The sequence below is a fragment of the Zootermopsis nevadensis genome, unplaced genomic scaffold, assembly GCF_977971745.1.
Source record: "Zootermopsis nevadensis isolate Lab colony 2312 unplaced genomic scaffold, Znev_1.0 Znev_ptg000010l, whole genome shotgun sequence".
Taxonomy (NCBI): domain Eukaryota; kingdom Metazoa; phylum Arthropoda; class Insecta; order Blattodea; family Termopsidae; genus Zootermopsis; species Zootermopsis nevadensis.
Window position 1 is genome coordinate 1,341,987 of NW_028259142.1, and position 22,516 is coordinate 1,364,502.

Here is a 22,516-nt window from a genome sequence, read left to right on the forward strand (position 1 = left end):
TGGCAAACCACTTCTGGATCATCTGCCAAGAACGTATATGAACAGGTCCCAGTCCGAGAAAAGGATGGAAGGATCCTGTTCATATGGACCTGTCGTCAGACAGAACACTAAATAATAATAAGATGAGGTGGTCTAGCGGTTAGAACGCTGGCCTTGTAATCCTGGGATCTCGGGTTCGATTCCCGGCGGTGCCCTAATTTATAACTTGTGTTGGGCAAGGCCGTGGTCTAGGCAACACGGAGTTTTCCTCCGTGGCATCCCAACAATTACTCCATTCACACACAGAAGAAGGCAATGGCAAACCACTTCTGGATCATCTGCCAAGAACGTATATGAAGTACACACAACCCACAATAACAACATCGCCAACCTGACCGCAGTGAAAACGTCGAATCTGACAATCGAATATTTCTCGAATACATTCACGAGGCAGTAGGTTGGCAGCAGTGTATCGTAACCGGACGCAGCACATGGTTCCACGTTTTCGGTCATGGCCCCCTTTAGACGTCGTGGTCGGATTCATGATCACGTTTCGATAAAAGTGCAAAGATTGTGCCTCGTGTTCTCACTAATTACTAGTGCCTCAGTATTCAGCATCCCCGACTTCCGTTCTCCCTCACTTTCTCTCTGACTTGTTTCGAGGAAGAGACCCGGGGGGGGGGGGGGGGGTCTCAGGAAGTAACGCGGATTGTCTAATCCGGAGGCTCCGTCGGCTTCCTCATCCTCCAACACGCGCCGAAGGCGACGCTGACAATCAACTTAACTCCAAAAAGACTTGTGCTAATGGTTTGGTAAGAGCGCGGTCATTTCGTGGCTCGAACAAACAGGCGCCGGACAACGCAGAAGCTGGCCGTGTCTCGAGGCGAGGATGCCAACGCTTCAGGCCCCGGGCATTGACCGACACACACACGTGCAGATCAGGAGCGCCGTTCCTGTGCGTACCCTGATCGTAGATATGACAGTCCGACGCCCAAACGGAGATTACTCAGCAGAGACCCTCGAATGCAGACGCTGGAATGTTAGATAGTGGTCGCCGACCCCGAATCATGATAACCAAAGAGGTGTTTGCATCATTTACAGCGATATTTTGACACAGAGTTTCGTATTGCCACAAATTTATGCATAAATATTTCTGCATTTAAATAATTAAAAATGTCGCGATTAGATATGCTTCTGATGTAACGAAGAGCTTGCATGCATTTTGCTGACTGACAGAATCATTTAAAATATGGCAGTCATGATTGATTTCCTCGGAAAATTTCTTCTGAACAACTTCAAACAAAACGTAGGCCTTGGGCGTACTTACGTATTCACGAACGAAAGAAAGTTGGATTGAAGCTGCTCGCGAGGGTAGGATCCAACATTTACCTCTTCTTACAACGACCAAGAAAACATGAATCGGTTTCAAATCTCGTCTAGGATACTGGCTAACTTAATGCCTTCCGTGGTTTTACTCAGTATCTCCAAGTGAATGCCAGGGTATCATCTCCCAAGAGGCCATGCACTATCTACTAACCCTTCTTGTGGATATTCCCCAAACCATTCGAAATTGTTTACGAAAGCATGAGGTATTTTTTTTTCAAAATGAACTTTTAGTGAACTGCGAGGGGGGTGGGGGAGGGGAGATGACACCGCGGCCAAGTTCTCGAATCCATTCTTTCTCGCCTTTGAATCTAAAAACAGCAAATACAGTGGATTCCGGTTAATTGGGACACATCGGGACTGGAACACTTAGGGCCCAGTTAACCGAGATCCACTGTATCATCGAGCGCACATTGAACGAAACAAGTGATTAAGTTATCTCGTCACTGTACTAGTTAGAGGCAGAATAATATATGTAAACACTAACGCGGTTGATACGAATTTATCAGTGACCTCGTTCCTCGGTTCAGGGCTGTACTACGACTGTAACATTTTAAAGTCTGAGCATCACACAAAATCCCAGTTCCTGAGACACGGGTTCGAAATCAGAGCGATGTACTTCAATTAACTAAAATATTTGTTCAGCCCTGAAGATGGCGGCAGTATCTTCTTCCGAAACGGTATCAACGCGGTCTTATTGTATAAAAGACCAACATCGACACAGGGCTTTAAATCTTGTGTTTCGCGTTATTACCAGACGCTAATTTGCGTGTATTTTTTTTAAAAAAATTTCTACTTCGATTCTTAGCGTGGGCTGACCACCGCCAAGTAACTTCTGTTACGTAGTCAGTCTGAAATAGGTCACACAGTTGAAATCTAAAATGACAGACTACACATTAAAATGGCATGCACTGAAATATGTCACGTGTTTCTACAAAGGTGGAATTATGTAATACGAAGAATGAGGGCATAGCACAAGGCGCATTGCCATTTCTACAGACGCGCGCGCACTAAGGAGTTATGGTCGAAGCTCCAATAGACGAGGTAAGAACAGCGGAGAAACACGGACAATATACGGATATTAAGGTTCCCAGGCAGTGCCCGCTCGTCCTTCTGGCAAAGGTAGGTTGGAGAGAAGAAAGTCAAGGCGTTCCTGAGTGCAGAGGATGAAGCGACGAGAAGTAGGGAAAGGATACAAGTTGACTGAGCAGGTCTTACTGCATTCAATTGAAATTGTGAATTGACAGGGCGCTGGAGCCGAAACTCGCCTAAATAATAGTTAAAGATTCAGTCCGTACCGCGAAGAAAACACAACACTTCACCATTACAAAGATCAACTGGTTAACGCTGTTTAAAGAAATAATCGCTGTTTATTCTGAAAATTATACCAAACCCAAAATGGGAAAAATGCAGAGGAACCTATTCTTGGTGGACATGGTATCTATTGTTACCAGTGTGCTTAAAAGGGTTGAGATGAATATGGTGAGGGGTAAGGACCAGGTAGAACTCGCATTAATGAGAGTTAAATTCTGCTTTGATTCAAGCGGCGATTGAAAATTAAAATTTCATTATCCGACACTTCCCTATTCTGAAAATCTGTTTTCGCACATTTCGCACACTCTTTAACGAAGTAAAATTACCTACCTTGTAGTTTGCAAATGGCGGCGGCATCTTAAAATGGAGCTCAGCGTCCGAAACGCTTGGTGACTCGAACGGTGATAACAGCGGTACATAAGTTGGGACTGTGCCGGTGGAGATATTGCCCGAAGTGGGTTGTCAATTGCGGTAAGACGAAGAGATTGATTCGCTGGATTCCCGCCAGATGCATTACAGAACTGATGACTCCAAATGGCAAACAAGGGATCAAAGGGCTTATGAAGGACAGCTACAGATAAAACTGGACTATCTGTTCACAGGCTGCTGCAATGACGAAGCTTTGGTCGGAAACTGTGAGTGCAGAATCCACGTAAATGCTGTTCATACATTACGGAATGATACTGAAGAGTGCAGTGGATTTTTTACTTCAATTAAATGCATTTCTATAGCATTGTCTAGCATGTGCAAAAACTGCTTAAGACCCCGATAAGAAATTTGCTGGATTTAAGGTTCTTACGTCAGCGAAAGTTACGTTGTTGTTATTCTGCGTCGTGTCGCCACGATGAATCATAAGCAAACACCAACGTTTTCGGAGACACACACAGCCCTGAAGATGGAGTCGTCTGTTTCTCCGAAACGGTGTCTACCTATGAGTCAACATGGCGTCAAAACACAGTAGAGCATCGTGAATTGAAACATGACACGAAATTTGTGAGCAGGACGTCATTTTTTGCTGATTCAGAATCCCCTGTTGTGGCTGAGTTGGGTTACGTTAGGTTAGGTTAGGTTAGGTTGGGTTGGGTTGGGTTAGGTTAGGTTGGGTTAGATTGGGTTAGGTTAGGTTGGGTTAGGTTGGATTGGGTTAGGTTAGGTTAGGTTGGGTTAGATTAGGTTGGGTTAGGTTAGGTTAGGTTAGGTTGGGTTAGATTGGGTTGGGTTAGGTTGGGTTAGGTTAGGTTAGGTTAGGTTGGGTTAGATTGGGTTGGGTTAGGTTGGGTTAGGTTAGGTTAGGTTAGGTTGGGTTGGGTTGGGTTAGGTTAGGTTAGTGTAGAATCTGCACAGAAGGCGTGGCGCAATATAACATCTTTAAAAAAACAGGCTCGTTATTCTGTTGTAATCCTAAAATCTGTAAACGTTTCGGCCAAATGCACTGAAAATTTAATCGACTTCGCAGAAGAACACACATGCCACGTTAACTTTCTTCAACTGATGTCAATTCTTGCAAACCTTCGTGTGTATTCAGGTGCGAGTTTCACGACGCCCGATCAAGTTCGGTGTTCGACGTCTTTCAAAAAACCAGTTCCTCCAAAATGGCAGATGCAACACGTGGACCACTGTTTTCGCAACCGGGCGCGCAGTGACTTATAACAAATCTTACACAACGCGTACATCCCACACAAAATGAAAAATACAAACACGGAAACTTTGTTTCACGCCGAAACGCACAATGACGCAGTCTCGCAACTTCAAGGATACGTCCGTGGGAATGACCAGTGCTTCAATCTTTTACGTTCCTTGAAGTCTTCTCTGTTCAAATACCACGAAAAGATGCACGTACATAACAAAACCTGACGTAAGTGTCGGAGAACGAAGTTCAAGTGACGCCGTCAATTCACACGTACACACAAAGTCGTGCCTCTCTCTGCTTCACATGAAGGACACTTTCACGAAAGAAAATTTCTGTATCTCGCCCTTGGAAACCAACTTTAATATCAACGCTCCGGAACCGAATCTCGTCGTTAATGGCTCCGTAATATTTAATTACGCAGTACACGCGTCAGGAACCCTAAACGTTGCTTGTCTGTCCAGCAGTGAAAGTGGCGTAGTTATGAGATTACCGAAACGAAACGCTTAAGTACACTGCGTGTTACTTTCTACTCCTTAGCCAAATATTGCTGCAGATTTTAACAAACAGATGACGCGGCTTCGCTATGCCGATCCTAGGAGCCTCAAATCTGAAGACTCCGCGATGGAATCAGCGCGACTAGCGAGGACATGAAAGAGACAACGAAAACGGAAAGATCATATAAAATAATAAAGAACGAATGAAAAGTAAATTAAAGAGACTTAAGTTTGGGTAAAAAATAATAGATCGGAGTAATTGAAAAGCTAATAGTCGCTCAGCTGGTGAAGGAACATCCCATATTTTATCAAAAATCCCTAAGGTACATTACTGCGCTGACAAAAGCCCGCCACTGGCGCATAATTTTGACTATCGGGGATGAGCGGCGTCGGTTGTTAGAAATTACACCCGACGTTTCGGCACACATTGAAGTTGTCATCTTCATTGTCCTCCCATCTACATCGAGGTCTCCTAACTGATCTATTCCCATCAGGTTTCCTTTTGTTTCCCACGCGTGATTTATCCCTCAATCCATTCTCATCTTCCTTCATATGATCAACCTAATAACGTCTGTCAAACAGCAGCTACTGTTATGAAGCACCTCATTATGAACAAGGAATACTAAAATAAATAAATAAATAAATTCTTGTCTGTCATCAGCATTACGCAAGCAACAAAAATGTAGTCACGTTCACATCAAACAGACACGAAGAAGTTATAGGCGCCTGTGTCCACACCTCACATTACGACCCATCGCCCTGAAGAAGGAGGCAGCAAGCACCTCTGAAACGTCGGCAAACTTCTGCCAGACGACGCAGCAACCCAGAAGACAGCCATCTCCATACTCGGCTGTACAATTCAAAAACGATTACGTCAAAGCCTGTTTCGCTGCCAGGCAACAGCTAATTCATCAAACGAGACGTTAAAGTCAACGGGGTCACGACCCAGAACAACGTCGAGGGCAATCGGACAGAAATTTGACCTAGTGGACAGTCGGAGCAATTTCAGTTACTCCAAGAATGAAACGAGGGTACGAATTCGATCCTTCACCAGACCCACCCAAAGCAGAAAATATTTCGGTCCTTCGCAAAAAAAAAGTTCCAGTGCCTGGCGTTCTGAAAACCTGCTCACGTCTGAGACCATCTTTTTCTAGGTCTCCCAGATTATCTTCTTCCTCTCGCTTTATATTCATGTCTTATTTTTGGAATCTGTCGGCCATCCATCCCGGTTTCGTGCTGTATCCAAGTCTCCCAAAACTCTAAACTTTAAACATCTGACGGATTCGTTTGTAAGATGATCCATCAGCACCTCGGTTTGTTCAGCAAGAATAGATCAACGAGTCTGATTTACATATGAATGAATCAACCATCGGATGGGTAAGACACAAACCAGGTAAGTTTTAATTATTTAATTTCTAAAAAGATGTACCAAATATGTAAATGATATTTTAATATCTTATGTATAAATTTTATTTATATACAATTGTGATTAGACGGAAAAAAAACACGAATAATTAAATTTTAATTCACAATATGACGCAATTATATCAACTCAGGTAAGTTTTTATTTACTGAGCCACTGTGTAGTGTTTCATAATAAACTGCATATTATCATCTCAGATTGCGTCACTGAAAAAGAATCCATCGGCTTGTGCTGAAGAATTCGCGAGGGCTGCTTTACTTCTGACGCTAAGGTCTCTAAAACTTACTAGAAACAGAGCGCTGAATATTTTACCATCTACTTTCAGTGCCCAGAGTCCAATTTCTTCTTTCACGCACACGCATGTGCGTATCCACGCATTTCACCCTGGGTTGCTTGTAACTACATTGTTTTTAATATTATCATTCTTCATCCTAAGAGCACCTAACTCAACAAAGCAAAGTCCTTGAAAATTAAACACATTCACCCAGTCTCCCCCACGACACTGGAGCAAATGTCAACCTTGTTGCTAGGCCTCTGCGCAAACCGACTGCGCAAAGGCTGTACAGGTGCGAATTATAACATTTCGTGTCGTCGTCTAGAACAGTGGTATACCCCCGGGGGTACGCGAAGACATCTTAGGGGGTACGTGAAATTTAAAAAAAAAATTTATGATAAACACTGAATAATCAGTAATGTAATTTATTTAATTTATTTTAGATGTAGATTATATACTACGTATAACTTGAATTATACACCAACAACTTTTGGGGTACAAAGTTGGAAGATAAATTATATCTGGGGGTACGCGAACAAAAAAGGTTGAATACCACTGGTCTAGAGGATGGTCGGTATACAACCGAACACCACGTTAGGTTTGGATTCTAATAGGAGCGAACTTCTCTAACCAAATCTTCGTTAACAGATCACATACGTCAGTCAACATCATCCACCACTCACCACCAGATTCCGCCAAGATTTATCTCCATATTCCATGCAGAAGTTTTCAACGAGATTTAAGGTAAAGCTGTCCCACTATACGCCATGTAGGCGCTTGGAGGGAGAGGCGATATAGCTCCTACTCATTCTTAACCTCGGCACTAGATGGGGGTGAGTGGTCAGCGTCACACCCCGGCCGGGGACCGAATCCCGGTCGTCCAGACCGTAGTCAGTCGCTATACTGACTAAGCCACCCCAGCTGTTTAAAGGAGTTTCCTCACTAAAATTCTGTGCAAATGTATTGTTTCCCCCAGTCACATGCCCAGCCTTTTCTAACATCCTTGATTTATTACATCAGCATTAATTGCGTGTCTAATTAGTAGCAGGTTAAGTTACTTATTACTAACTTAAAAGTAAGATACGATCTTATTCTGTAATAATATGAATAAATGTGATAGTTACGCACGTGACTCTCAATCCTCTCGCTCCAAAATACTTTCGCGAACAGACGTCGTGATTTCAGATGCCTTCTAATATTTACGTTCAACCTCAAAAGTGAGAGAGACCCGTAACTTCGGGTAAGTGCTGAATAAGAGCAGAGAGTACAGAACCAAAGCAGTCGGAACTAATCTCTTTGAGAGTGAAAGCTGCCATGTCGAAACGCCGTCTGGCCCAACTGTCAGCTTCGCGATCTCTACCGGCCGCAGTCATTTGCCTTCAGGCCACGGTAAAATTAATGACACCTTTCATAAAACCGCCCTTTGTTCACTCAAGTGTCCTGTTTTTCTCCCCCCCCCCCCCCCCCAGGATTTTTCGAGTTTCATCAAATGACAAAATATATGTGCCACAGAAACATTTATTATGAAATACGTATCTCAATGAAACATGTAACTTTATCTCATTTACAAACGAGACCAGTCTGAAAGGAACTCATTTCGTTCGTTTGTATGGTTAGTTACAATACGGAGTTTCGTAACCGGAGTCCCGCGGTTCGATTCATGTCACAACTGAACCCGAGAGAAACTCACCACATTGAGATAAGTGTGTGTACGTCCACACATTCGAGACTCTCCTTGGACCATTCCCTTTCCAGCTGTTCCTCCAGAGAAAGGCCACTGTCTGGAGACGAAGTCATGACGCACGGACAAACTAACTAACTAATTAACTAACTAACGACCTCTACAACTTCAAAAACGTCTATCATGCAAGCTAGCAGACCACACACTGCCACGCTTGCAGCTGTGAGTTAGAAAGCAAGACTAGCGGAGGGCGAGAGGCAGAGACGGAAGGCAAACATGACGCTCGCTGTCCTAGTAACGGATTGGCGGGGCACGAACAAGTGGCCTGAAATTCAATGCCTCTACACCAACGCAAACATCGCCTTTATCGTCACAAACGAGGGTCGGAGTACCCAGTCACGGTAGCACAAGAACGCGGAAAGTACGAAGATGGACTGTATTCCTGGTAGAAGTCTACCGACGTTTCAGAGGTACTTGATGTTTCCACTGTCAGGGGGATGATCGCTCGCCATTAATCATTATCCTGAATAAAACAAATCGAGTCCACAGCTCGGTCAGATTCGTGGCTAGACGACACGGCTTCGATCCCATACAGGGTAGAATTATTCTCGGCTCAGAGGGACCACCCAACTCCTCACGTCTAACAGGTACAGAGTTAATTCCTAGGAGGTAACGCGGACAGTCAACTGATTTTCAAACCTAAACTTCGTGGACATATCCCAGTTTCGGTTAAAATCGTTCAAGGATCGAGGAAACTTGCCACAAAGACCTGCCTGCGAAAATTCCAACGTTATGAGTAAGCCCTGCATGGGGAATCCCCAGCCACCCAACAAACTCTGACGTCACCGGGACCAACTCGCAAAGGCCAAATTCTGGCGAACGTACCAGAATCAATACGCTACGAAATATTTCTCAAGCCTGTTTACTTTTTAAATTACACCTCGGCACGAAGCTCTAAACCCAGGGACAAACTGTCCGATCATAGTAACGCCGATTTCTTTCGTAATCGGACACTAATCGAGAGTACGAAACGGTTTCCATCCTTATTTTCCGGGTGCCCTGCGCCCTCAAAATCATCGCATAAACTTTCTATGAGTAGGAGCTCCCCCACCAAGCGCCTACATGGCGTACAGTGGGGATAGCTTTAATTTATAATACGATTACTGCCATATTTCTATCTACAGGAACTACTGAGTAACCTACTGACACATCGTGCAAGACTACCAAAGGTGGGCTACACACACACGTAAAACATATGGGAGGCAGAACACGTTACCTTCTCTCCTGAGGTTCGTGTGATCCATCCAACTTGAAGCTTGAGGAGGGAAAACAGAAGAATAAGTTTATTACTGAATGTTAAAATACAACAGACAAGAATTCAGAGCAAAATAATTGTACATGCACCTTAAAAATAATATTCTTAAGAGTCAGAATCCGGAAATAACAACGCACTTTCATAAACATATTTCAAAATTCTGCCACCAGGAAAACAGACCGAGACAGTTCAGTTATACAAAGTTTATCCTCCAAGTCAGTAAGACGACTTCGTGGCCAACTACAGAATTTAGCACAAAGAAGCAACTAAGTTCATAACAAACTCACTCCACGTTACGAAACGTCGACTGAAACAGACAAATGGGTTATATATCACGGTGACCTGTTCGCAGATGTTTCGGAGGAACAAACTGCCTCCATCCACAGGGCTGAAATGAATGGCAAAATAACTCACTCTGAGACTGGATGACAGGTCCAAAATGTCAGCGATAAGGGCAGATAATCCAGTGAAGAAGGAGCATTGTCTGTCTTTTATGGTTCACAAAATACAGTGGCGTGCCAAAGTCGCGTACGAAAATACCAAATTAAAAGGGGAGCACATCTGCTTCTGGTCTGTGCTGATGAAGTAAATCTTCTGGAGGATAACACAAATGCTATAAACAAAAACACACAAGCTGTATCTGACACGAGTAATGAGGTTAGTCCAGTAGCAAACACCAGAATTCAGCTGATGGATCCTTTGAAAACGTGGCAAAGTCCAAGATATTTGGAAGAGACAGTAAGGATTCAAAATTAAAAGCAGATTAAATTCGGGCGACGCTCGCAACCATTCTGTTCAGAAAGTTTCGTCTGCTGTCTAAAATCGTAAAGATTAAAAAAATACAAAAGTATAATTTTGCCTTTGGTTTTGTATGGGTGTAAGGGAGGAACGTAGACTGAGGGAGTTTGAGAACGAGAGGAATATTTGAACCTAAGAGGGATGAAGTACTGAGAAGCTCGAGAAATCTAAATAAAGAGGAGATTCATAAGTCGTACTCCTCGCCATTTATAATTAGACTGACCAGGTCAAGGAGGGTGAGATGGGCAGGGCACGCAGCCCGCGTGGGAGGGAAAAGAAATGCATTCAGGGTTTTGATGGGCGAACCAGAAGGGAAGAGACCACTAGGAACACACAGACATAGGTGGGAGGATAATATTAAAATTAATCTTAGGGAAATAGGATGGGGTGGTATAAACTGGATTCATCTGGCTCAAGACATGAACCAGTGATGGGCTTCTGTGAACACAGTAGTGAACCTTCGGGAATCTCTTGAGTAGCTAAGCAACTGTTGGCTTCTCAGGAAGGACTCGGCTCCATTGAGTAAGCTTACTCCCCGCTGAAAAAAACCTCATATCCGTGAAGTATAGTATTTCATTGGTAGAGCACAGCACTTGCAGATCTCCATGCGCGCCTGGTGCTCAAGGATAGAACTACAACTTTCAAACATGGTTACAAGAGGTCTCCTCTCCACAGACATGACAGAATCGACTTCTCGATTCGCATCTTTGAAAAAAATTTGAATACATTACCACCGTAGCTTAAGCCCTATGGGGGAATAATTGGGATTTGTAAAAAGAATGGATGATGCAGGTAAACTATTCACTAAATATTAGGATGATAAAATGGACAGAGCATGTAGAATAGATAGGATAGATAAGAAATGCATGCAAAATATTGGTCGGAAAACCTGAAAGAAACAGGCTGCTAGGGAGGATAATATTAAAAAAATTATTAAAAATAAGAGAAAGAGAGGATATTGTCTGAATCCGGATCAAATTACTTGCTCTTGTGACACACGGTAATGGACAGACGGGTTCTACAAACAGTGGGTCGTGACAAGAAGATGGCTCAGACAATAGGTTCAGAAAACGAGAATATGCACTTTGCCACGCATAATTGGGCGTACAATGTGTGAAATGCAAGAAAATGACGAAGAATATAAGATAGACATCTGTAAAACGGGATCCGAACCATAGTATACGCTTGAAAACAGCTTCATCTAGAGACAAAGAAATTATGACGATGAAAGTAATGTCTGTCAGTCGACTTACATTCAGACAATATTATACAGAACTTTAATAACAAGTCCCAGGATTAAATTTACTGGCAACTGAGCGACTACTAGCGTCAGAAGAAAAAAAAACCGATTTCACAGATTATGCATAAATTTCGCCTGCCCGTGGTGACTCCACAGAAAATAAGACAATAATTTGCTCTGGAATTGATCAGCTGGCAAGATTTCTGTGTCAGCTGTAAGCAAGTTCAAAAACGTGGCATGATTCTATTTTCGGTGCGCTATTATCTCCGAGTTACTAAAAAAAATAAGAACAACCCATTCATGTCTCACCACCTTGACGTTTAACCTACGAAACATAACACAAAAACCACAGGATTTGTTTCGACTGCCCTTGGGAGAAACGAACGAGTCTTTTTCAAAAGGACAAGCCTTTCGAAGTGTGCGCATGCGTCATTAAACTGAACGAACTAATCAAATCTACGACTCAGAAACATAAACAAAACCTATTAACAACTAACAACTCCCATTTGCCCAGCACACTTTAAATCCAGGAAGTTAGAATGAATCTTCTTCGTAGCTCGGAAGTATGAAACAAGAAATACACCCAGAATTTTGCGCTGAAGCCCCTAAGAAAAATGTCGTATTTAAGGTCGAGACGAAGATTGTAGGTTAATGTTAAAGAAATAATTGCAATGATGGTTTGGTATTTGTCAAGAGACAGTGGACAGTGCGTTTGTAGTTAGAAGACGGTAAACTTTTTTTGAAGCTTACAGCACGCATTTTAAAACAAAAAGGAGTTCTCGTTTCTTTTATCATCGTCTCGTAGACTTAAAAAAAAATAATGAACGACTTTGAAAAGCTAGAAACAGGGCATTCCACACCAAATTATATTCCAAATAGAAATTTTTGAATTGTCTCGGAATTTTTTCAATAGGGTTCTCGGCACCTTGGTTTCTGCCAAAGACTGAAGTACGACTAATCAGTTAACATGTGGCACTACACTCGTCAAAACATGAAGTCACGTAAAAATTGTTAAAAGACTGTCGGAAGAACCAGACAGATTTCCTCGTAAGACGACCACACGATTAATTCCGAACCTACACCTTCGAGGCACTACGAGATTATCATTCAATAACTCTCCACTCTCCCCAAAACAGATTTATTTATGTGGTTCTTACCAACACAAAATAAACAAACGCACTGTTCTCTTTGAGGTAAGGCCTGATTTTTAGAAATATCATTCACAAAAGGACTCCACTCTGAGACAGAATTACTTGAAAACCAACGAAACGATTATACGGGGAAAATTAGCGGAGAATAATTCTATAAGAATGTTGAAAATGACTTTCACATCAGTTTCATTAAAAATTCGTAACAATTATTCTCTCACGCATTCTAAAAAAACGACAAGTAACTTCAAAAATGTGGGCCATAAAGCCAAAATTAAAAAAAGGCTAGTTTATTATGCCAAGGGGGCTAAATAGATTTTAATGGACCACGAAATTCATTAGCGGAGTACAGGAAATTCCTTTCTTAACGTGTTAGCAACCAACAGCGTCACTTTCTTACAGATATTTTTTGGTGCTGATATCATAACTCCGGATTTAAGACAGCAAACGCAAGATAAGGTTAAACCCTCTGCTTACATCCCAGAACCTCTCTTCGGGGCTGAGATAAACTAAACTGTCTGTATCTCATGACGTTCGACCTGAGGTTGGGCGATGATACTAGGACCTGAGATAAAATAGGTGACAGGGGAGTGGAGACAAGCGAATTCTTTGCAATTCGAAAGACGAGTGCTTTGCGCATGCGTAAAAGTAATTCTCGCGTACAGCTGAAGACTGCAATCTCAATAAAGAGTTCCAAAACCTTCCCTAACAGCGTCTGCCTTCTGTAAGTTTTACCCACTTAAATAAACTACACTGCAGAACACACTACCTCACTTGATACAGGGTGATAAAAAATACACGCATTTCTGAAACATGTTCTATCTGTCAATTTCGTTCCATTCGAAGACTTTCTCAGAAACAAATACCACCCATAAAGACAGAAGTCATAACTAACATTGTAATTACGACACAAATCTTACATAATACGCTCAATATCCCAAACTGTGACATCCGCACAGTAGAGTCATTTCCATATGTCCGTATTATTATTATTATTATTATTATTATTACACAGAGTCATAACTCAACTGCGATAAAGATAATAAGCAGACTTATCCACAACGCTTATCTGCGGTGTCGATCTTGAAGGGGGCAGCCTTTAGCAGCTAGAGTTTCCACGGTCACGAAATAGGAACCTGTCAACCGTGACAATGAACTAGGATTTCACAAACTAATAGACCAGAATTATGAGCCGGGATAGCTCAGTCAGTATAGTGACTAGCTACGGGCTGGACGGCCGGGGTTCGATCCCCGACGGGGGCAGAGGATTTTTCCTCTAGCCTCTGCGTCCAGACCGGCTCTGGGGCCCACCCAGCCTCCTCTACAATGAGTACCGGGGTCCTTTCCCGGGGGTAAAGCCGGCCGGGGCGTGATGCTGACCACTCACCCCCATCTAGTGCCGAGGTCAAGGAAGAGAGGAGCTATACCACCTCTCCCCCCAAACGCCTACATGGCGTATAGTGGGACATACTTACTTAGACCAGAATTACTATTCACGCGTAATTATCTCATCAGTAAGAAGAATTCACACGAATCTGTCCCCAGGCGTGACTGAGGAGTTCGTCCTCCTTCAAGCTAAGCTGCCTTTACGGCAAAGTTTCCGAACTAATCCACCTACGAAATCAAACATTTGTTCTAACGCGACCTCGGAATCTGCCCCTTTATTCAAGCAAGCCTACTTAATGCAGTCAGTAAACAGCACAGTCATTACTCTGCGTTGTCGTAGCCTTCTATGAAAGCTCATAGCTCGACTAAAACATTGAGACCTGAAGATGGAGGCAATATATTTCTCCGAAGCGTCGGTATTTATCTACATGTCCACACGGCGTTACCCCCCATAAGACCAATGTCGTCAAAGCCTCGCTCGTGTACGATATGAAAATCTCACGACGAACAGAAGTTTCGCTTTAAATTATTGTTCTCTGACGCCGATAGGAGAAAGTAAAATGGAGTTATTAAAATAACGCGGAAAAGAAAATTAAAGAGATGAAATAAAGAAAAACAGAGAACATCTCCTGACACAGCCGACCCGACTTGAGCGAATGAATGAAGTTTCGATTTGCTGAGAAAAAAAAAATCGCAGATTATTACGAAACGCTAAGACTTGAAAGTGTACGCGGAGATTAAGAGGCGGAATTTTTTTAAAGTGACCTCAAACATGCAGGTCAGGGCGAACGAGCTCTTGGTTCGACTGCGATTAGGCCTGCGCTAAATTCAGAATTCTGATACCTGAAAATTGGTGAACAATTACAACGAATCCCGTTCACTATCTTAGATAAAATGACGTGGCTCGGATCAACACGCGAGCTCTTGTTAACACGGTAATGAATCTCCACAAAAAAGATTTCTTGGCCGCCTGACAAATTATTTATTATTTATTTAGTGTTCTCTCTGACGACAGGTCCATATGAACAGGATCCTTCCATCCTTTTCTCGGACTGGGACCTGTTCATATACGTTCTTGGCAGATGATCCAGAAGTGGTTTGCCATTGCCTTCTTCTGTGTGTGAATGGAGTAATTGTTGGGATGCCACGGAGGAAAACTCCGTGTTGCCTAGACCACGGCCTTGCCCAACACAAGTTATAAATTCGGGCACCGCCGGGAATCGAACCCGAGACCCCAGGATTACAAGGCCAGCCTTCTAACCGCTAGACCACCGTGGCTTTATAGACAAATTATTACGATGTCATAAAGGACTCTGATGCATAGTTTGGTCCGGTTTCTTTCAAGCATGTCTCCAAACCTACTCAAAGCTCTTTAAAGTCGAAAATTAATTTTGATGAGTCGAACACCCAATGAGGATATTTTACGTTCAACACTCAAATTAAGTACGGCCTGTATATTCACACCACGCAGAAGAATCTAACCTGACCTGAATAACCGCGTGAATCAGGGCAGCCAACGGTCACCCAGACTGTCGAGAAATTCCCCGCCTTCCTGAAACCCGAAGGTTCATCACCGCGTACACAAGAGCCCGCCACTGGTCCTCATCGTGAATGAAATTAATCAATTCCGTAACCTCGCACCATATTTCTTGAATTTTAATTGTGTGTTTCCATCTACAACTAGGTCTCGCAAATAGTCTTTTTCCTTCACGTTTTCAGGCCACAATTGTATGTACATTTTTCATCCGCCCCCATGCATTTCCAACATTTAATGACAAACTGGGTTTTTAATTTCCCCCCAAAATATCTAAATTTCTTGCATTTTCGAAACGTTAAATTTTCAAAAAATATCATTAAGTTCGTGAAATTACTAAAGACTGGCACGCAAAAACACACACAGTTGCCGAACTAATCGGAGAAAATTTTCCTAAAAAAAAAAAATGGAAAACAAGATGGCGCACATGACAATCTGAAAACGAACGCGAGCCACATATCCGAGAAACGCGAACCTAACTTTTCTGTTGCCTCTGAGGGAAGTCAACCAGGGTCGTTGCCCTCGTGGCTTTACCCCGGGGTCAGACGAGAGAAGAGGAATGCTGCGTGCAGACCGCACGGCCAGGGAACGCGAGATGCTGACCAAGACGTGACATAATACCCCCCCCCCCCCACACACACACACACAGGGTGGCTCAAAAATTATACACGACACTCACACAAAACAAGGTAAAACTGTGCGAACTTTGACTCCAAATACCTGAAAGGCGACAGAGCATTTCGGAGATCTAGGCGTATATGAGAGGATAATATTAAAATGGATATCAAAGACACACAGACTTACGGTCGCGCGCTTAATTAATATGGTTCAGGATGTGGAAATAGTTATGAAACTTCAGGATATATAAAAGGCGTCTCGAAGACTGTTCTATGGAGTTGGTTTTACAAGATGACATGTCGAAACAGAGCGACAAGTGCGTGTTCTTTCTTGTTACAATAAGAGGCGGGTACGACAAAAGCCAAGTTGTTTGTACAAGGGTTCTTATTATTCAACAACGCAAACAACAAACGTGATTTTATATTTGCATATACACCAAGTGCCTACTCCAGGTCCTTGGTGCTCGTATGGTCACTCGAACACGAAGCTCTGAAGTTATAACGACGACTACATGCAACCTCCAATGACAGGACAATTCGTGTGGCACCAATATCTGTCTCGAGGGCCTGAGGAAAACAGCGAAAACATCAGTGAAGCATCGGGTCTCTGGGCCGAGATCTGAACGTGGGACCTCCGGATACAATCACTCAGCCGCCATTTTCGGTGAACAACTATGAGAGTCGGGCCTTATCCGCCCTGGCACGAGCGGAAGAAACACCTCACGGCGCCCATTCCATGTCCGTCCGTCCGTCCGTCGCTCTGGCTGACGTGCTAATATAAAACGTCGATATCAACCAGACGCGTCCCCCAATCACTTACCTGAATCCTTGGACCTTTTCCTGGACTTTGCTGACGAGCGTTTTCTTTGGCAACTGCGGCTGGTCCTCGAGACCCATTTCAACGAGTGCCTGGGCCAGATGCAGATTTTCTTCGTTCATTTTTAATTTCTTTTACTCAGGCACCTCACCCTGAAATTAAATCACAATAATTATTATATTTGTTTACCGTCAAATCACAATAAAATAGTAAGTTAAGATAATTAAAATGATTAAAATATCATCATATGTTCCATATCGAGCATTCGATTTACATCGACGTAAATCGATTGCTCGATATGGAACATATGATGATATTTTAATCATTTTAATTATCTTTTCTTACTATTTTATTGTGATTTGACGGTAAACAAATATAATAATTATTTTAATTAACATCACAATATGACGCAACTATACTATCTCACAATTAATCAATCAACAAATTTTGTAAAATGGAATATTACTGGGAACGACTCGTTCTTCAAGTTCCTGAGCACTGCGAGTCCCAACTTTTCGTTGATTGGACACCCTGGATGAGGGATCGGCCCGTCGCAAGGCCTCTCTACCTGTACACAGGACAACGCGGACGAACATCCGTGGCTTGAGTGAGATTCGAACCCACGGTCCCAGTGACCACGCGGCCACTGCGACCCCTAAAATGGAATATTACGGATCTACAAGAGTCCAATGGTCCGAGATCTTAGGTTCTGACACAGATGGAATTATTAAGCATAAGCGAGAAGGTAATTATAAAATCGATTTTAAAGAAACGTGATGCAACGCTGTAGAGTCGATTTACCTCGATGCAGTAACTGGGTCTAAGTATATGATTATTAATACCGAACAGACAAACGAAAGGGGCGGTTACCATGACGACGATAAACGTTACGTAACCTTATTTCGTTCACTTGAAGGCTGCTGCATCTTAGAGGTTACAACACAGTTACATATTCCTACAAATTCATTCCTTCAACAGCTCGTACCTGACACAGTTTCTACTGCAGGGTTTTAAAGTCACGTGTACGTAAATCCGCACATGAAACGAGAAGCACGATTTTGTCTTTTCACATCCTCCGGAGCAAAGAAAATAAATTAGCTCACACTTTTGTAAAAAAAAAAATTAACAAATACACGCGGTCCCGAGTCTAGTGCGGCCCGCGGGCCGCCAGTTTGATCACGCAGAGTCCCAACTTCGAAAACCTCCAAGCACTTCTTAGAGTTGATAATAAACGTGTTCAAGGCGAGCAAGAAATCTCCTGCCTTCACGAAACACGAAGGTTCATCACCGCGTTCACAAAAGCCTTCTCGTATCAGCCGGTCATTACATTCTGATCTAAGGACAGTTTTAACAATGTCCTCCGTCTCTTCGCTTCAGGTTTTCCAACTACTTTATTGTGGGTATTTCTTGTTTCCCCGCGCACGTTAAATGCTTAACCCTTCATGATATAATCATTCTACAATACTGAATCCAGACTACAAATTTACCTCATTAAATGTTTCTCTCTGGTGTGTCCAGCATTAAGAATGTTCTGTGGGAGGTTTCTTCTTGCAGTAGAGCCAACCGTACGAGGCAAAATTTCCCGCTTACTTTTCTACCGATGAGTTTTCATGCACAGGTAGTTCCGTTACGGTGTGCCCCACGTATCTTAAGTGTTTGCAAAAACATGCTGAAATTACTTTACATAATTCACTTTCAGTTACTGCGCTTATAAAAAGTTCCTATTGTGTCCGAGGACGTGGGCTCCAACAATCCCCAACACGTGACGCCCAACTACTGAGTTCGTCTCTCCCCTTAAGTGACGGCAAAACGCAGAACTGCAGAGCCTTTTATTGATATAATTCAGCCTCGACTGCTACTTCAAGAAGCAAAACACGGTTTTAAATGGACCACCCTGTATAATGCGACGCTAATACTTGCTAAACGTAAACGCTTCACGGACAGGGACATAGCTCAGGTGGTTCGCACCCAGGTCAGTCTATGTCAGATTTGAGGTGGATAAAGTGACTACAGGGCAGGTTTTTCTCAGAATTCTTTGGTTACCCCTGTCAGAATTATATCACAGCTGTTTTTCTGTGCTACTGTGTTAATGTACATCCTGCTGGAAAACGACTAATAATATTGCAAAGCGTCTAAAATGAAAAATGCTCATAAGAGAGAAAATTTCGTTTGAATGTGTGAAACTCTTTTCAAATTAAAAAACTGTGGTAAAAATTAAAGTTACACTTTCAGTGGAGGTGCTAAAGACATTTCAAGAGTTTCAGTTTCTACAGAAGATATTATTATGTCCCTGCAATAAACTGCACAGATAAGCTTTCTAATTCCATTTCTTCCTAGGAGATCAAAATTATCACCTCGGGCCGATGATAACATTGTACAGACCTGTTTTGAAACCTCTCTCCATACTTATCTTCACTGTAACTTGTAACCTGCATTGTCATTGGGTGCCCTTCAATATTCTGCTACACATTCCACCATTTTCCACAACAGAAACATCTTCTTAACATCGGATCCAAATAAACTTCTCAGTAATTTGTATAATCTTTCCCTCTGAACTAAACACCGAGTTCCACATCCTCATAAAGAATGCATAAATTTGTAAACTGCTTTTACTCTGAGACCGACCAAGAGTCCAGTCAGAGATCAAGCCCCAAACGCCTCCTGGGGCAGTGACAGATGATCATGGAGTAATAGTTGGACCATAATCAGCAGGAGGAAACTGAGAAACTTGGAGAAAAAATGCTCCAGTGACACTTGGCCCGCCACAAATCTCACTTAACGTCGCCCAGGACCAAAAATGGGTCTCTACGGAGACAAAGAAGCATCTATAGTTATAAACATTTACAGATTTTAAGAGCGAGGACGAGGAAACAAAGACATTCTGAACTTCGATCATTTCCCAACATAAATCTGCTCTTAATTATGTCAAGAATATACGATTCACTTACTACATAACGCATCCAGACACGTGCACATGCAAGACGGCGTACAGAAATCCTGTCACAAGCGCAAGGTTTACGAAAATTAAACATAAAGATACAAGAAGAACAACAGGTTACACACTGAGAATGCAGTTACAGAAAATTCCAAATTTTTGGCAGAAAATGAATACAGAATTTCCTCATATCCATTGACGACGCAGCACAGACTTCCATCTACGAGCCTTTGTAGATTGCAATGTTATTATCCCCACTTAAACCCAGTAATTAAATTTTTGGCTTTTGTGTTCTAGCACTCACAGTAATTATGATCAAGAAGAAATGTTTCTCCTTTTCATCCATGCATCAACACACTTACCAGAAAGATGCTTAAACAATCAAAAAGCAATCTAAAAATGAAAGCCCCATTTAAGAACTTATAAATAAGTTCTCTATTTCAATTAGGGCTAGGTTTACGAACATTTTAGTGATACAGAATGAGGGAGAAAGCAAGGAAAAAATTTTAAACTTCAAAATTCTGCATCACCAAAATTACTGACGAACAAATGCAAGACTTCATATTTACCACTTACTTAACAGACACGACAAGCCTGCGACATTATTGAGATGGCCATGCAAATGTTTGCCTTTAGACTGTACTGAGTTGACTTTGGTCTAAATCTAATAAATAGTTTAAAACAATAAATATTCTTCCGAAGCTCATATAGTGCTGCTTCACCCTAAATTTACTCATATAAGGAAAAACAAATACAATTATAGTTTAAGTACTTAAACAGGTTAGAACAGCATGAGTTATGTACACATAAGAACAAATTCATTGAGAATTTGAGATAGTAAATAGTTTAAAAAAGAGAATCTTACTAGTTTATTCTCCCTCATTCAATTTCTCTCACTTCTATTTTTCACACTACTCAAACAAAAGTACAACTTAAAACTATGTAGTACTATAGTACAAAAAATTAATAAATCAAACCATAATTGCAGTAAAAGTAGTTTGTTTATTTAACTTTTGTAAAAGTATTATACCTAAATTGAGGGAACTTGCCAATTACTTCACTAGAATGTTTATGAATATAATGTTTTAAGACCAATTTATGTATTCCCATTATAACTTTTATGTGAAAATTCAGAAAAGTTAAAATATCCGAGTATATTTTTGAATGAGATCCACAACGACACAGGAACAACAGAAATGCACATCGTAATGTCATGGTCACGAAATAAATAACCTGACAGCGAAAGTGATGACATTATGCCGGCTGTCTAGAGAGGTTATAAAGACGTTTCTGCACTCCTTTTATTAACTGACCATGCTCTCCAGCATTCAGAAATTTGTTACTAAAATAAACTGACTATGAACTAACCTAGACTTACCCCTTCTTAATGTCAGATATGTCAAATCAAATAAAAAACAAAAACACGCACGAATATTCTCCGAGTTGACGTGAAATAATTATGTACGAAAATGTAAATGTCGCCGCACAGATTTACATAAAATAACCTTCCACAAGTTATATTCAGTACAAACGTTCTACGACAAACACATAGACTATCAAACAGAACAAATCACCTACTCAACAAACTCAGCGCGACTCGATGTTCTTCACTGAATGCAATCCAAACAAGGTTTACCACTTCAGTCCCCCGAGAACGACTAACCAACATTTTTATTTTACGACATACAGAGACATCTATGAATTTACTCGAAACTATATTCAAGATGCCAATGCGCCGCAAAAATTCCCTAGTAGACAACGTAACTAAATAATTAGTGTAGGGGATAAGATTTTACAACCAGAACACAGCAGCACATTTAAAACTGAACTTTCTGTGCCAGTCACACAGCTCATTGTATGGCTGGCACGTTCATTCTCTTCAAAAAGCTTGAAAGTGAGACTTAATTTGCTTCAATTAATGGACTCATATATTCACTCCGTAGCTTTTGGATTAATGAATAATTGGAAACGAATAAGAAGGAAGAAGTAATAACTTAATTTAAGGTATTACCCCAAAATTTTAAGGAAACAACTTAATAATATGAAAATACATTAACCACTAAGTTGACATTCTGTGAGATGAAGCATGCACCTCATCATTTACATAGTACATGGTTCAGAACCATACTAACAGAACACACACCAATGAAAAATTAATCAGTAACAGTTGAGAGGTATAATGATGGCATTTCAATAAAATGTGAAAACCATCAAAAAGATCTAAGAGGTTGGATAATATTAACATCAATTTGTAAAAAATAAAAAGCAAGGATATGGAATGGTTACAAGTGGGTATTGATAAGTTTCAATGGTTGGATGAGAGTCGGAAAAGAATACTGCCACAGTTAATGTCTGTCCAATAGTCCTGTAGTACGATGGTTTGTAAGCTTTGCCCTAGCACAAAAATAAATTCAATTCAAATATTGTGTAGCAACAAATAAAAAGATATTCTACTCTAATCTGCAGCATACGTATCTTCCAAATGCATTATTTGTAATTACATATACCTAAATACCATGATGTTCATCTCTTGCACAAGATTTCCTTT

The 22,516-nt window shown here is 41.7% G+C and overlaps 1 protein-coding gene across 5 annotated transcripts in view; it reads right to left on the reverse strand.

Annotated features, from left to right (window-relative positions):
* LOC110827276 (NAD kinase) overlaps nucleotides 1-21,649 on the reverse strand; it is a 43,874-nt gene extending 22,225 nt beyond the window's left edge. The window contains exons 1-3 of one of the 5 annotated variants that reach the window (XM_022058773.2): nucleotides 21,547-21,649; nucleotides 17,037-17,185; nucleotides 9,455-9,493 (exon numbers count right to left, since the gene is read on the reverse strand). In XM_022058773.2, coding sequence (XP_021914465.2) covers nucleotides 9,455-9,493; nucleotides 17,037-17,155 — 158 coding nt within the window. In that variant the 5' untranslated portion in view covers nucleotides 17,156-17,185; nucleotides 21,547-21,649. Of the gene's footprint in view, nucleotides 1-3,006; nucleotides 3,198-8,187; nucleotides 8,400-9,454; nucleotides 9,494-17,036; nucleotides 17,186-21,346 lie in introns of those variants that run through there. The other 4 variants (XM_022058772.2, XM_022058774.2, XM_022058775.2 and 1 more) reach the window with 4 other exon arrangements.
* Nucleotides 21,650-22,516: the final 867 nt, after the last annotated feature.